Raw genomic sequence first — 17,780 nt, 5'->3', positions numbered from 1 at the left:
CTGGATGACAAGTGATATAAAAATGGTAATTTATGACATTCGGAATAGTATCGGATTTTTTTGCTTGTATTTAAAGATCATGTCCAAGACGAATAACCAAGAAGTTGGTTATTGACTTCGGAAGAAAATATATTACGATAATACTATTGAAAAGCCAGAGTGTACCGATTGTTGTTTAAATCTATTTATATTTTTGTGTGACGACATACAAGTCGTGGAAAACACCAGACAGCATGGCTTCCATCACCGCGAAGGAAAATAACAGCACATCAAACTTTGGTAAGATGACATAACAACACAAACTGTTACATAAATTTTAATACAACCTGAAACATCGAGTGTAGTTATATTCTTTCATGCATTTCCGTGCTACGCAAGTTAGTTAATAATTATATATAATAAATGGCAATTTTTGTATTGACTGGGACCACTCGAACAGTCGTGTGTATGATATAAATACATTTTGTGGTTGATTTGTAGTATCTTTAACTTTATAAATACTTTATTGAAAAGTGCTATGAAATATGAACTTCATCCAGATAAGTTTGTTGTATCTGTCTGTAATGGTATAATGGAGTTCGCATTTTGATATGTGTAAAATAAAAGGGGGAGGAAGGATGCGCAATTTTGTACACATTTAAAGGAGGGAACGCAATCCAAAACCATTAGCAGAAGAAAACCAAACAAAGTATATCTAGAAGATGCCAATTTGAACATACTCCAAACTTTCAAAAGGATTTATGCTCGATTTTTTTTTAAACAAATGCATTTAGCTTATACAAACATATAAGAAGTAGAACAAGTTGTTAAAAAAAGTAATTTGAATATACTGTTAGTAAACAAAGTCTGGACTGGTCAACTGGACAATACTTTTTTTTACACTTTTAAAAGGCATTCTTTCCACACTTAAAAAATCATGAAGGAATACATGCACTGCTGTCGGTGAATATATACCTATTGGCTTTCTAAACCTTGAAATAAAACCATGGCATGAGAAAAACACCGACAATTCGATTTTATGCAAAACAATATATCAGCATCACTGAAAGGAAGTGTCAATGAGGCAACAAAAATTAACCGGTAAACCCAATGACATACATTACCAAAAGTAGACATCAACATGATTAAGAGGTCATACTGTAGACTAAAACAAAAATTGAGAATAAAGTTACCAAAAAGTCAACATTATTCAAATAAGAAGATGCGGTATGAATACCAAGGACCCCAAGTTCAAACGAGGTGGATGTGAGCAATTAAAGGCAACTGTATGGCCTTCAATAATGAAAAACAAATCATGCATGATTTTGATAGAGAATACAAACAGGGAATGTGTCAAAGAGACATCAACCCGACAAAAGAACAGGAACAACCCAATGCCATCAATGGGTTGTGTCATCAACACAGCTCGATAATCTCGCATGCCGTAGCGGGACTCAGCTTGCACCAAGACATTTTAAAATGTATATTTATATATGATGTTTTCCCAAACATTTTGTTTTTCATTTATGCTATGCTGGTGATCAAAAGTTAATATGATTTTAACATTTACTTTCTTTTGTAGACAAACCAATGAAGATTTCTGGACACAGATAAATTATTATGTGTAAAATGTGACGAATTAAAAAAAATCCATAATACTTGAATTTTCATTGTATCATAAATAGCTCAAATTTTATAAGAAAAAAAGATTCAAATATTTGTTTTTAATTACTGAAGCAGGCTGTACTCAATTTATAACATTATTCTGACAGCAACCATAAAGCGAAAAAGGTACACAGACATTTATTAAGTGAATAAAACAAAAATCAAGAATCAGATTGTTGTCAGATATGTTAGAGAATTAAACAAATTAAAAATCATATAAGAAATTTAACAGTTTTCACGTTTGCATTTTATCTCATTTACATGTCTGACCCTTCTCAGTTATATATGGTATGGAGTTTTCTTAATATTGAAGTCCGAGCAGTGATTATATTTGCAAACATCCATGTCATTTCAACTTTGCCTCATCAGCAATCATACCAATCTCCTTATTTTATATAAAGGTTCACATGAACAGGCTGATTTTTGTGAAGCAGCCCATCAATACATGATGGATATAGGAATCGAATTCGTATTACTTGTGAACTCAGCATAATTCAAAGAGTATCGGGATTCATAAATGACTGGTTAACTTATGTATTTTTTCATGGACACGGATTGGTCCCTAAATGTTTTCTTCCCAAAAGGATTAGGCGATATAGATTATTGTGAAACATTCCGACTATTCTGTCGTTTGCAATTTTAAGATTAGTTAATTTTTTAAATGAAAATTGAGTTGCCTCATTGTATGATCTCACTGATATGCCAGTAATACGTTGTTATGGAGGTTTTTCTACATTGAAATCTTAGTATTTGTATGAGGTTTTTTTCTTTCCATAAACTTGATGTGTGCTTTTCGAGTAAAGTAAGTGCGTCAGATATATGAAAGATTATATAAAAAGGAAAGCATAAATTATAACAAGAATTTACAGAAATAAGAATAACGAGACAAAACTAAGAAAAAAAGGGGGGAAAATAAAGAATACAGACTAATGGGGATACAATATAGATCAATATACCGCAAATATTTCATAGAATAGAGAGTGTATGCTATAGTACAAAAACATAGAAAAAAATGCATTTTATAGTATGAAGATAAGAGAATATTAAACGTGGTGTGTTATAATATACAAATAGATTGATTTTGGGTTGCTTGGTTATCGTCTTGTGGTAAATAATGGTAATGTTCATGACGGACAAAATGACAATAAATATAAAGATGAGGTCCTAGATTATAGGCCATTCGGGATACATGTCGGAGAAACTATAACTCACCAGAAAATAAGGGTATATTGGATGGCTTTATGTACAACGGTCCACCTATACGGATCCCTGGGCTCTCCGACTTAGCGCACAGCGGATCGTGGTATCCCAATATACACAAACAGTGGCTGATCCAGACCTTGTTAGAAGGAGGGCACTCTACAATCATGCTACATTGTTTCCCTATATAATCAACCAAGTTTTCAAAAAATCCTGTCTTAATTCTTAATTTTTTTTAAAAATGTGTCAAACAAATTCAGGAAAAAAGACCACCAGTTTTTTTATCGTTCTTTTAAAATTGCCCATCTGCAAGTTGGGCAAAATAGGGTCAACTACAAAATGTCAGTTTTAAAAATCAAATGATTTTTATACATGTAACGTTAACGTGACGGTACCCAAATTGCACCTATTTTAACAGTTTTTTCACCTACGTTTTTTTATGATCAAGAAAAAAATGCCCATACTGTGTTTATATTGTAGCCCTATCCTTCTTTATTGTATAGGTACACCAGTTTGATTTTTAATCCATATTGAGTCATAAAAAATGGGTTTGAATCAACCTCCAAACTACCCGTGATTCTGTAATGAGGAGTACCCAAATTGCATCCATGCTTGAATCTGAGACTACTATAACACATGTGTTATAGTAGTCTCAGCTTGAATTCACACCGTCAAAAGTCTAATAACCGAGCTTCTGTTTAACTTTTTCAAATATTTTGAACAATTGGATATTAATCCATGCTTACTCTTCATATTTTACGAAATGGATACTTATAATATATTGTATTTGCTAATTTTAAAAAGATGACACTGTTTACCGTTTATCATTATTGTTTTTAAATATAATGGGGATAACGGAAGTGCTATTTATAGATATGATCTATATTTAATTATTTGTTACGCCCCCTATAAATATCTGACCAGTCCGGTTAATCACCCCAGACGCTATATTTATATGCGTCTGGGTTATCGAGACTACTGTCACAGGTAAATATTGATACGGAAGCAGATTAGTCATATATCTGCGCATGCCCTTAATAAATGACACATTCAAAGATGACTGGACTATACTTTCAATTTTTCAGGTGAAAATGGGGTCTAGGAAAGACCTAGGTGGCACAGACCAATGTTTGGACCTCATACGAGGGGCCCAGGTACGTAGATTGTAAAAGTATAGCCCAATATTCTCTATTTACAACTTTTTCCAATCCAGGTGTCGAAGTTCTAATCATATCACGAAATTTAAATACCGGTAACTATAAATAGAACAATATCTAATTCAGGTAGGAGTTCCCTTTGATGTGTCCAATTACAGGTGTGAAGTAAACATACCGAATAATTCGACAGATCATCTGCATGCACATATTGCAGCAATATTTTGTCTTTTTATGTCTGGATGACTTCCCAATGAATTAAATCAACATAGGAGTGATTTACTTTAATTACATCCTACGGTGAATAAAAATATTTAACCTTTTTACCTGTACCTGTCTATTTGAGGGTTTCCCATTTTATGATTTATATGACCACAGCAGACCCGTAGCCAGGAATTTCCAAAGGGGGGTTCGTTGGACTCACAAACTCGACTTTAACAGTCACAATTCGAACAGAACATTGTCTTTAACAGTGCTTATTTGTTTTCAAGGGGGGGGGGGGGGGGGGGTCGCCGGAACCCCCCGAACCCCCCTGGCTACGGATATGCACAGAATGTATACCATATTTCGATACAGACTTTTAATTTACGAAATTAAATATTAATTCTGTGATAAATTACTTGAATTTGCATTTAGAATTTTAAAACATTATAAAACTTACTTTCGATCTAAAATAAAAGTACGTTATTTAAATAGATTTGGAATAAAATGTATAATAATGTGTTATGTTTATAAGACAAATATATCAGGCTTAGTACTACAAAAATAAACTTGGTTGCAATTTGAATTCCATGTGAAACTTTTCTAATTGAAATAAACGAGCAATGCAGAAACGTAGTTTAATGACATTGAAATAACATGGAATTCTACTCCCTCAGCCCAGGCCCAATGTTTTATTTGTCCCTACGAGCCATTAACAAAAACAAATGTTCCTCCCAATATTATTATAGTAGTATTTTTTTTTACAAAATTTCTACGTTTCTTTGGACATCAACGATTTCAAAAGCATGTATGACAAACAACAGTCATGATTCAGACAGAATCAATAGTGGATTTGTGTTTTATTGTCATTGAAATTGAATAGTTTTCCAATAAAAAGGTATCGAATACAAATTGTCAATATAACTTGCTGTCAAAGAACGTCTCGTCCTTTTTCTAAAAAAGTTCATCGGAAGATACCAAGAACTTGTTGATAAATATTCCGTATCAACTTCACAAATAATACAAGATGGTCTTGAAGGATAGATTTTGCGTACTGACGTTTGTTATCATCTTAATTACGTATTATAGAATTCTTTTATAAGTCTTTTTTAGATAATCATTTGAAGTGACTCAGTGGTTATGTAAAACCACATACTTTGAACGGCAAAATTATTTCATTGATTGATATTACTTTTACTGAAGGATCTTGAATACTATGAATGACAAAACTATTTTATTCAATAACACTACTTTTTCTGTTTAGTCTGTTTTTCATGATATACATTTGACGTGAAACTGTACTTATGTATCCTGTCATACTTTGAACCACACCATTATTTTATTTATTATTATTACTTTTACTGTTAAGTCTGGTTTTTGGTATATCTACTTTACGTGAGTCTGTATTTATGTATGCCGACATACGACAAAATTATTTTTATGTCTACCTGTGTTCGAATTTCAAACGCGCTATTTTACACCAGTAATGAAAACCTTCTATCATTTATGGGTAGACTTTACATAGATAAATTCAGTCGTATTTGACGTGAAACTGTTCTTATGTATCCCGTCATACTTTGAACCACACCATTATTTTATTTATTATTATTACTTTTACTGTTAAGTCTGTTTTGTTATATCAACTTTACGTAAGTCTTCATTTATGTATGCCGTCATACGACAAAATTATTTGTATGTCTACCTGTGCGAATTTCAAACGCGCATTTTTAAACCAGTAATGAAACCTTCTATCATTATGGGTAGACTTTACGTAGATAAATTCAGCCGTATAAGAAAAGCAAAATGAGAATGTTAAATTAATGTATGCCTTTTTGTGCTTCTTTGTTACATTTGTTGTTTTGTAGAGATATTAAGATGATAACACAATATTGACTGTTGTACCCCTATTTTTGACATTTTTACTCTTTGAGTATGTTTGTTTTGTTCATGCATCGTTGACAATTTAATGGAATTTGATGCGACTGTCATATAAGTGAGAGGTTTAGCTAGCTATAAAACCAGGTTCAATCCACCATTTTCTACATTAGAAAATGCCTGTACCAAGTCAGGAATATGACAGTTGTTACCCATTCGTTTGATGTGTTTGGACTTTTGATTTTGCCTTTTGTTTTTTGATTTTCCTTTTTGAATTTTCCTCGGAGTTCGGTATTTTTGTGTTTTTACTTTTTGCTGTAGTGAGTAAATTTGTTCTAAACTGGTCCGGTCCGGTACGTTTCTACGTTTAGCATGTTTAGACACTTTCAATTGTACTTTTGAGGGGGAAACACATCGATTTATTACAAGACAGCCCTCAAACAAGAAGCCATTCTGGGGAGCTGAGACTACATAAACACTAAGCCCTACCAGGGTAGCTCGCACTTAAGTAATGTCACTACTTATGTGAAAGCACACATAAGACTTCATGCTCCAAAAAGTGGACCTCCAGCATCCCTTGGCTACTGCACTGTGGCACATGCTCATGTCGTAGTCCTTGTCAAAACTAAGTGTTATAAAACAGAATGATCATAGAACTATTTAAATTGTAGTTATGGTGGACAATTTAGAAGCTTACATGTAATTCATAGTCGTATCCAGGGGGGCCAGCCCCTCCCCCTTTTTGTGGGAAAAGATTCTTCTTCTTCTTATGGTATCCAGTTATCCATCATAAGTTGATGATTACTAACTGCTGCGCATGCGTAGGATAATAATAAATAAATATTTACAAAATAAAGTGCCAAAAAATAAACAAATACTAACATGACATGTGGTTAAAACTATTTACATAACTACTAGGTTTACTGTTCTATGTTGTAGAGAACAGTAGGTGTTAACTGTTCTCTAAAAATATTTAAAGTGGGAGAAAGTACTACCTTTGGAGGTAGTACATTCCATTGTGTAATAGTATACGGAAAAAATGAATATTTGTAACAATCTTTAACTGTAAGTAAATGTCTGTAAGTTTGTGTATGAAGTTGTCGGGTTCTATTGTCTGTTGGTATGAGTAATGTTGATGGTACAGCGACAATATGGTGTACAATTTTATAAAACATTATAAGTCTTGTTTTAAGTCTTCTTTGTTGTAGGGTAGGCCAATTTAAAGTATGGAGCATGTCTGTAACGCTACTGGTGTTGTGATAACGATTACAGGCATATCTAGCAGCACGATGTTGAACCATCTCAAGTTTATTGCATTGTTCAGCAGTATGAGGGTTCCAAACCGAACAAGCATATTCTAGTTTAGGACGTACGAGTGCTAGATATGCCTGAGACTTAATGTTTGTAATGGATGTTTTCAGATTTCTTTTTAGAAAGCCTAGGCTTTTATTAGCATTACCAATGATGTTGTTTGTATGCTCTGTCCATTTTAAATCTGATTGTAGTGTTACTCCAAGATATTTTGCGGAGGAGACAGATTCTAAAGTGTGGCCGTGAAGGATGTAGTCGTGTTTGATGGTATTTTTCTTGTTTGAGGCAGTGAGAACTGTACATTTGTCTGGATGGAAAGCCATCAGCCAATCTTCTTCCCACTTTGCAGCAGCATCAAGATCTTCCTGAAGGCTATCACAATCTTTTTTAGATTTGATGCTTTTGTATATGATGCTGTCGTCTGCGAACAGTCTGAGTTTACTGGATTTCAAATATTCTGGTAGGTCGTTAATATATACCAGGAATAGAACTGGACCCAGAACTGTTCCCTGTGGGACACCAGAAGTAACTGGAGCAATGTCTGATGACTCTCCATCCAGGACAACTGTTTGTGTGCGGTTTGATAAGAAGGCAGAGATCCAGTTAAGTGTTTCATTTTGTATACCGTAGAAATGTAGTTTGTATAAGAGTCTTTGATGTGGGACTTTGTCAAAGGCTTTGGCAAAGTCCATAATTACAAGGTCTGTTTGGATGTTATTGTCTGAATTTGAAGCTAGTTCTTGTATGAAGGATAGAAGTTGAGTTTCACATGATCTAGAGTGTCTGAAGCCATGCTGAAGGTCGTATAATAAGTTATTTTTTTCTAGGTGGTTAATTAGGTGTTTAGTAATGACATGTTCCATAAGTTTGCAACTGATACAAGTGAGAGAGATTGGTCTGTAGTTGACTGCGTTATATTTTTCCCCTTTTTTGTATGCTGGTGCGACATTTGCATGTTTCCAGTCAGATGGTATACAGCCAGTTGTAAGTGATTTCTGGAAAATGATGGTGAGGATTGGTGCCGTTATGTTTTGAAGTCTCTGCCGCTGATGTTATCTGGGCCGGTGGCTTTGTGCGGATTGATGTTATGCAGGAGTTTTTGTATGCCAGGTGTGGTAATTGTGAGTGATGGAATGACTGGGTGGGGACTTGGCCCTTTATCAGGCATATTATTTGCCATTTCGGTGGTAAAGACGGATTGAAACTGCTCATTTAAAATGTTAGCTTTTTGTTTTGTATCAGTTGTTAATTGGCCCTCTTTTTTTAGGGGTGCAACTCCACTATTCTCAGATCCGGACATCCTGGCATTTACATTTGTCAGGAGGTGATGAAATCCGGAATCCTCTAGATTTTTCATCTATTTGAAGGGGATAACTGATTATTTATATTGCCGATTATTTTTTAACCAGAGGTTATAGTATGTTAAAAATCAAAATGGAGATAGTATATAGTGTCTTTAACAGTATTAAAAGAGTAAAATTACTATATTCAACTGGTTATGATATATATCAATTAAATTAATTTGCAATAAGTCTATGGAAAATCTAGAGGAATCTTATCCGCATCACCTATCAACATTGTTTACATAACAAAAATGCTAATCATTGATTGGTCAGTTACATGTTGTGATGTCACTGCAGATCTGAGAATTGTCAGTTCTGATTGATTTAATATAAGAAAAGAGTTTCTTTGGTTTTGATTGGTTGCTGTAACTAAGGTCCGGGTCATTTGTTGGAAGGTCAAGGATCATTTTTTCTATGTATGTACAATAGGCACGTCTTTGTTCTTGTTGTACTTGTTGTTTTAGTTTTTTATATTTTACTATATGCTTTTTGTCCTTTTTCATTTTAGAGTACAATTTATTCTTTTTATTTATCATTTTTCTGAGTTTGTTGTGCACCCAGGGAAGTCGATGTTTATATGTTAACATTTTATGTGGGATGTTTGTATCTATTGATTTTGTGATGTTGTTTTTAAATAAATCCCACATTTCATTAATAGTACTAGTGTTGTTATTGTTCATAATAGTAAGCTCTTCTAGAGTTTTTTTTAGATCTGCTTCTATATTTTCCCAGTTTGCTTTGTCATATTTTAGTATTTTTCTGGGATGTTGTCTAATTTTTCGTAGCCAAGTGTCTGTTTCTATATAGACGATGTCGTGGTCACTTAGACCTAGTGGTGGAAGTGTGTTTACTTTGTTGACAGTTGTTGGATTGTTAACTAGGATTAAGTCTAGTATTCTTTCTTTTCTAGTTGGTGTATTAACTATTTGTTGAAGGTTAAAATTTTCTAGTAGTTCTAAAAGTTTATTGTGATGTTCAGCATCCGGTTTACCGGGTATGACCTGAGGTATAGACCAGTCAATATGACCTAAGTTAAAATCACCACCAATCATGATATTAGTATTTGATGATTGGTTAATTCTACTAAGTGATAGTTCTAGTTGTTGTAAGGATGTTCCTTTATCTGATGGTGGTCTGTAATATGCACCTATTAATAGGTTTTTACTACCAGTCATGTTTATTTGAGACCAAACTATTTCACAATCAGTTTTAAGTTCACTTACTTCTGTGCTTATAAGTTCTTTATTAATGGCTATAAGTACACCTCCATGACTTTGGTTATTTTTATTTGGTGGTCTGTCTGATCTATAGACATTAAATAGTTCTGATGGAAAGAATTCATATGATGATATATTTTTGTCTAGCCATGTTTCAGTGCCTATAATTATATCAGGTTTAGATGAATCAATTAACTGATTGAGATCTTCTTTTTTATTTCGTATAGATTGAAAGTTTATGTTAAGTATCCTGATAGGTTTATGATTTTTTGTAGTGGCTTTTTGTAATGTTTTGACTTTTGGTTTTGATTTAGTCTTAGCCAAAGGCGATGAAGATGCCTGAGGAGCACCTAAGCTGTTATTGAGTGATGTATCACTCATACTCCAGTTACTACTTGAATTTAATGATATGCTTGATTGGTTGTTGAATAAGCTAGTGGAAAAATTTGGCATTCCACAATTTGTACATTCCCAGCTAATATTGCTAGCATTCATACACTCATAGATGTGAGATGGAATACTCTGACAATTAATGTGAAACCAAGTATCGCAGCTATCACAGCATAGTGCCTTCTGATTCCATGTTACTGCTTTTAGGCATGTACCACATGGCCATCTTGGTTTTTTATTTTGACACTTTTGTTTGGTAGCAGGTTTTCTTTTTGGTTTAGTACTTTTCTTTGGTGGTAATGAATTAGTATTCGGTACCTGTGTGTTAGTGTCAATACTTGTACATGTATTGGATGTATCTAGGTTGTCAAATGGATTTGGTGAAATGATTGACTTGTTATTGAAAATAGAAGTGGATATGTTGGGCATTCCACATTGAATACACTCCCAGCTAATGTTGCTGGAGTTCAGGCATTCGTACATTTGTGAATGTATATTTTGGCAGTCTATATGGTACCAAATATCACAACTATCGCAGCACACAGCTTTGTGTTTAGATGTAACTGCTTTTTTGCATGTACCACATGGCCACCTTGGTGATCTTGGGCCAGGATTGGTCTCGGTATCTGATGAGTTTGTAATAAGGAGGAGGCATAGATATAGTTTTACTTTATTTTCGGGTTTTCCCTTCAGTGTTCGAGTTATTCTTAATCTATTATACTGGTGACAGTTGATAAGCATATTTTGGGATGATGATATTTTGATAAGCATAGATTGGTTGATTATATAGGGAATCACAGAAGCATGACTGGGGCCCCCTTTTATAAATGTTCTGGATCCACCAATGTCATTAGCTTTGGGTACCCAACCACTATATAGGCTTTGATTAAAATATCTTAATTTAAGCCAGCAATAGAGCATGTTTTTGTATAGAACTGGATATTTTACCGGCATGACTGGTGGGCACAGAATACATATAGATAATTTGGCAAGTGCTTAAAAACTAGAAAATATGCTAATTTTGCTGGCTTTAAATAAATGAAAAACATATATGCATTTATAAAAGTTAAAATAAATGTAGAATTAGTTAAATTATACCTTACCCTTAAACTACTATTTTTGGAGTCATATCAGTTGGGGATGCAGAACTTTTTATGAGGAGGGCCCACTCACTGCCTTAAGTGTTTCACTATATACTATATAATCAACCAATTTATTTCCTTTTTGTACTAATGCGGCGTAAAGCAACCAACAATCAATCAATCCAACAAAAGGAGGGTTGGCCTCCATGACCTGCCTATAGCATGTTCATTTAAAATAAAATACTATTTTATGGAGTCCAGTTCTCATTCAAAACCATTATTCAATCAGTTTAGGCAGAATGCTCAAAGTTTAAATTTAGACTTGAACACATGAGAAGTGGAGACGAAAAAGAGTAATTGTAAATCAAGCGCTTGACAGATGTCATTTGACCTTAACTTTCAAATTTTCAGGGAGAGTGGACCTTGTACACATTGGTAAAGTTTACCTTTCAAAAACTGATGAAAATTGATTGAATGAGATTTTGATCCAAGATGACAAAATTTAACTTTCATGTGTAACAGTTGGTTCAAATAAAATGATGACATTGATTTACCATTAAAATGTGAGAATGATGAACTATATAATACACATTCCTATAGGATAGTAACACTGAGAAACGAATGAAATCCTCTTCATACAATGATAACTTGTTCAGGTTGATGGATGTTTTCAAGGTTGAAATGGGACAACAAACTCTACACACTAAAAAGAGATTACTTCTGAATTGGGACACATTTAATTTGAATATTTTCCATTTTCAGATTATGTTTTTCTATGAAATTGCTTGTTTCAGCAGTTTGTACCCTGAATTGCGGAAACTTAAACATTGTTAAATGTCTTATGCATGTCCATTGAATTCTTAGGTCACTCTTTGAGATGATATTTGATGTATGTTAATATACAAAATGTGAATGTATCAACAATGTTCCAGAGACATATTATCATGAATTTTTAATAAATTTAAGAAAATAAACTTTGAAGAAAAAAAAGAGGCAATTATTGATGAAAAGAACAAAAGAAAAGTACAGGATTTAAACACCATGAAAGAAGTATATAATATATAAACAAAATTTCGAATAAAATGGAGTTTGGAAAGTTGGAATATGTTAAAGAGACAAAACCTGACCAAAGAGCAGACAACATGTACATAAAAACCTTTATCCAGTGTCATTTCTTAAAGCTATGTCCATGTTATCATGTCAATAAATGCATGTACAATGGGCCTACATGTACAATGTATAAAACCTTGGCAGAGGTTAAGCTATAGGAAAACACTGAGAATCAATAAGTTGAATTGTAATATCAGAGATATTAATGCTTTATAATTATTGTAATTTGTTAGCCAATGTAGGAAATTACCACATTTAATCACATCAATTTTTATGTCTAAAAATATGGCATGACATATTGCAAAAGTGATTAAATGGTATGGCATCATTAATTAAAACTATGCAGAATATCAGATACAGATGAATATTAAAATAAGGAGATGTAGTATGATTGCCTGAGACAACTATAATTCACCAAAGTTCTTGAATGAAGTGGATGTATAAAGCAATTCATCTATTTTGCATTATACATGACTTTTTTTTTTTGAGCACTTCAGCTTTTTGACTGTAGTCATGCTAAAAATGCATAACCTTGTTACAAAAAAAATAAATATGAAAATTGCCAAACATGCCAAAGGATGAATTTTTAATTTTTAAAACTCATAAATTGTTTCCCCAAGGAAATAAGAAAGTGGAAAAAGCACCAAAAAATGTTTCTTATTCTATACACATTAGGTTTGGTTGGAATCAAAGGATATATTTTTTTCCATTGTTTTCAGTTGTATAAAAGTTACAGTCAGAAGTTGTAAGTTAAGCACAAAATTAAACATATTCATACATGAACTTGCTGAAAAATACTTTTTGACACATACATGTATCATTTATATATTGTTCTTGGTTTTTTTTCAGAAAAAAATCTTAGAAGTGCCCTTTGCATCAAATTACTTAGCAGTACAACAAAAGTTGGATGAAACAAGAGAATGCAACACACAAGTAAAGGCTTTAAAACGGAAAGTTAATGAGGTCAAACATTTAAAGGTAGGTCACTAAGTCATGCAATTTATAAGAAAGATATTTTGTTTATATAAATAAAAGCTGCTGAAACAAAAAATCCTATGTTTTGTGCTGGTAGAGTACACTTAAATGACAACAAGATGGTTGTCTGATTAGAACAAATAAATACAGCCAAATTGACAACAATGCTTAAGTAAACTGCATCTTTTATTGGTCAACATATTTTGCTGATAAGATGCAGTTTACATAAGTGTTTTAGTCAATTTAGTAATATTTTGTTAAAAATATTTATGAACTTGGGCATGAAAATGTTTTTGATTTAGAGGGTATGAACAGCTATTCCTTAATTACTCCTGTTTCACTTTCTTGGGTTTAATTTTGCATTTTGATAAGCATGATAAGTATTAATCTTGGCTCCCACCCATGCTCAACACAAAATATTTTTAAATTTTGAAGTGTCTCCTGGCAGATTGCATGATAGCACGTATAGTAGTGTAAAAGTGAATTATCATGCTTATCTAAATACAAAAGTTTTTATTTTTATTATGTTACATAATAATTCATGGTTTATTTAGCACACTTATATAACTTTGAAAAGAAAACGATATGCAACAGCCCTTAAGAGGAAGGACTCCTATTACATTAAAAATGTAATGTTTCTCTTTTTTTTTTTGCCTTCCATACAAATGCATATACCAGTGCTCCAAGATTTTAGTCAGATTGAAAAGTTGTTTTTTTATTATTTTCTTCTGACATGTCTGACATGACTGATATACAAAAGATTTTTAACCTTGATTCAGATTTATACAGTAAACTACCTTCTCTTCTTTAGTTATAAAAAAATGATTTAAGCTATTACGATGATTAGAAGTCATCATGTTTGATGTGGGTGCTTTTAACAGTTACTTCCACTTAATAAATTGCACATGCCCTTATACCACACAGTATATAAATCAGTAAGAACCACTGTTTTATTTCTTCAAGAAGCCATTTCATATAAAAAAAAAAAAAAAGTTTTATTCATGTTATAGTAAACAAAAAAAGCATCGAAATTTTTTGGCCAGCGTACATTTTAGAAGAGGTCATGTAATGGAATAAATTAATTTTGAACTAGGGCCAAAATCTTGTTTGTGAAGAGATATAATATCTTATGTATAACAAATTATTCTTTATGTACGACATAGATCATCTAAATCAAATGTAAGAAAGGTTGTCAGCGCTAATCTGTTTGGATTCTTAAGTCTACTTTGAAATCTGATATTTAATATTAAAAGATGTGAAGGAGATATTGAAAATTACGTACTCTCGACAACATTGAGTTCACCAACTTATCCGTAAAATTTTTATATAATTTGAATACTCGAGCGTGAAATTTATTCAGTTTATGTATTTCGTCTCGATAATAGTATTTGTTGAATTTTGACCTTTTATTTTTTTGCTTGAAAGGTAGTATATAACATGTATGTACATATATTTGTTACTTTTAAAAATGAATTAAATTAAAGAAGAAATTTTGTCTTAGAAGATAGTAATTTATTAAAAAAGCCTGTTAGATATGACCTTGAAAGCCTCTTTTTTGTATTTCACACATTTTATGCAATAGATATTGATATGTTGAAAGCTTTAAAGATATCTAAGAATACAAAAATTAGTTACATCTAGGTAGAAGCTCTGTTGTGTGTGACAAAATCTTTTCTGACTACTAGTCCGAACACCAATATTAATTTTTTTCTTGTGTGTCCAAACAAAGTCCAAATATTTTTTTAGTTTGTGGCATTACATTTGACTAGCTAGATGCAGACTGGCTGTGCATGCATGACTTAAAATATTTTATGCTGGATTTGTATTTGTGAATTTTAAAATGATACAAAAATACATACATACAATGTTTTAAATATTTTTTACAATGATTTAAAAAAAAAATGAATGTAACAAATCTGACGTAAAAAATGTCCACATAGCTTTTGGCAATGAATTAATTTTCTACGTATCTACTTGTATAAGAGACATACAGTAAATCCCATTACAAATATCATGCCGAGATAAAATCTTCTGACTTTATTTAAAAATATAAGCACATTTAAATCGTCTTTTTATGAAATAATGATCATGAATAAGATTTTCGTATTTATTGAGAACAGCACGTAGTGGTCTTTTTGAATAACAAGATTTTGGAATTTAAATAAGTTTTAATGAAAAATATCTTTAGATTTATGTTCACTTTTGGTGCTTGACCTATATTATCTAACAAAATGTAAACAAACATTACGGGATTATATGGACTTCTGTTTTGCTTGGATATTTACGATAGTGTAAAATATGTACACGGAGAAAAAGATTAACATTTTCAATTTAAGGGCACTATATAATAAACCTGCAACAATGTTTAAATTTTTTTTCTTCCACAAATTGAAGATTTATTTCCAAATAATAAGCTAGATAAGGGCACTAGAACAAAATGTGAAGCAAGCATTATGGTCCCTTTAGCTTAGATTTAGGGCCCACGCCTAAAATTTTGCAGTCTGCATGGCTACTTGGTTCCAGTTAATCTGTTCTCCTTTGTCATGTTTGCACCATGAAGTCAATGGTATTTTTTTTTACCTTAGGAACTTCAATTGTTATGAATGATTTTTGGGTCCTTCCAAACTTGTTAAGTGCACTAGGGTTGAAAACTTAAAATACTTCCTTTCATAAATTTAAACCAAATCTTCAAAATAATACTTTTATAATTAGCTCCCCAGGAATGTTCAAAATAATGATTAACCCAACAGGAAACTTATCATGGCCAATGAATAAAGTGAATTAAATAAATAAAGGAGATGTCGGATAAATGGCCATAAAGCAGCCATTCAATTTTGAAAAAGGGAAAAGAAAAAAAAAGACTTCTAGTCTTTTTTTACGATTGGTTGGTAACAAATAAGGAAGGGACTTTTTAACTAAAGTTTATAGCATTCCTTAATTTCTAATTATTTGATGAGAAAAAGTATTATTCAACTTCTCGTCCCACATTCTTCTACCTTGTCATTATCAGAGAAATTTAAAATTATAAGCTTTCTGACTTTCATCAAACTGTTTTAGGCTTTGTCTGACTGTCCGACCCAAGATGAAATAAGACAATTTTCTACTCGTTCAACTAAAAAATTTGAAAATTTATGTTTGGCCGAATGATAATTTGCCTGACATTTTGTCGGTCAGATAGAGTTTGGGATACACTCCGGCTGTTGTCTGCTCTATGGTTGGGTTGTTGTCTCTTTGACACATTCCAAATTTTACTGTTTAATAGTTGTTTTGGACTAACACTGTCTTTTGTCACAAGTGAATTGACAGACAAATAAGAAAACTGCATTTAAAAAAAAGTGAAAGTTAATTATTCATGCTTGTTAAAAGTAAATGTCCACCTTAAGAATAGGGGATAATAATATGGTAAGAATTACAAAATATTTATGGTAGCGATTACATATTACATAACAGCAACAATTACATCATATATAAACTTTTTACACTTAAAGTTAAGATAACAAAGGGTAAATATTTTGTTATTCGGTCACTACTTTAAAAATTTATTACCATTTATGATCATAGTATTACAAAATCTCTCAAAATCGACCATGGCGAGTTGTCTCATAGGAACTCATACCACATCTTCTTATATTTATGTCAGAAAGATCAATTTTAAAAATAAAAAGATAGATTTAATTTCATACAAGGTTCAAGGATCCATCTTGTCTATCAAAAAATCAGCAGTTTTAAATGTAAATTTTATTCAATTTTATTGGATTCTACTTAAACAAACATTCTTAAAATGATTTTCATTGCATTGATTCAGGTTCATAAGTCAGTAAATATATTTCTTAGCTAACTGTATTTATCATCTGGTAGCTGTTTATTACTTTTTCACAACTATCTATGAAAAGCATTCCAATATTTCTCCAATACAAATAAGTTGTCTATATCGTAAATGTATTATTTAAAGGTTTATCTAAAGGTATTGGTTTTCAAGGCGTCAGTTTATGAGTGGTGTAGATTTGTATTAATACAAACATAAACTTAAAGATATATCCATGACCATTGAAAATTTGACACTTTCGACCCAATTTAATATGATATATACACATAGTATATTGATTTGTGGAACATATAAGTACGTAGCTTATCTAAATATATAAATATTTCCCCAATATTGGTCATAAATAGTCAACAATTGTTCTAAGTATCAATAAATACATTCAAATTGATATGTTTACATTTAAATGAAAATTATATGTATGTGAATTTTATATACTATTTAAAAACAGGGCA

The 17,780-nt window shown here is 32.0% G+C and overlaps 1 protein-coding gene across 11 annotated transcripts in view; it reads left to right on the top strand.

Moving 5' to 3' along the window:
• LOC134695419 (dystonin-like) overlaps positions 1-17,780 on the top strand; it is a 131,023-nt gene that overhangs the window by 15,126 nt on the left and 98,117 nt on the right. For 8 of the 11 annotated variants that reach the window (XM_063556667.1, XM_063556666.1, XM_063556662.1 and 5 more), the window contains exons 1-2: positions 3,866-3,998; positions 13,377-13,505. In XM_063556667.1, coding sequence (XP_063412737.1) covers positions 3,873-3,998; positions 13,377-13,505 — 255 coding nt within the window. In that variant the 5' untranslated portion in view covers positions 3,866-3,872. Of the gene's footprint in view, positions 1-3,865; positions 3,999-13,376; positions 13,506-17,780 lie in introns of those variants that run through there. The other 3 variants (XM_063556663.1, XM_063556664.1, XM_063556665.1) reach the window with 1 other exon arrangement.

This window comes from Mytilus trossulus, chromosome 13, assembly GCF_036588685.1.
Source record: "Mytilus trossulus isolate FHL-02 chromosome 13, PNRI_Mtr1.1.1.hap1, whole genome shotgun sequence".
Classification (NCBI taxonomy): Eukaryota; Metazoa; Mollusca; class Bivalvia; order Mytilida; family Mytilidae; genus Mytilus; species Mytilus trossulus.
Note: the sequence above shows the minus strand (reverse complement) of the source record. Positions and strands in the feature narration are given on the sequence as shown.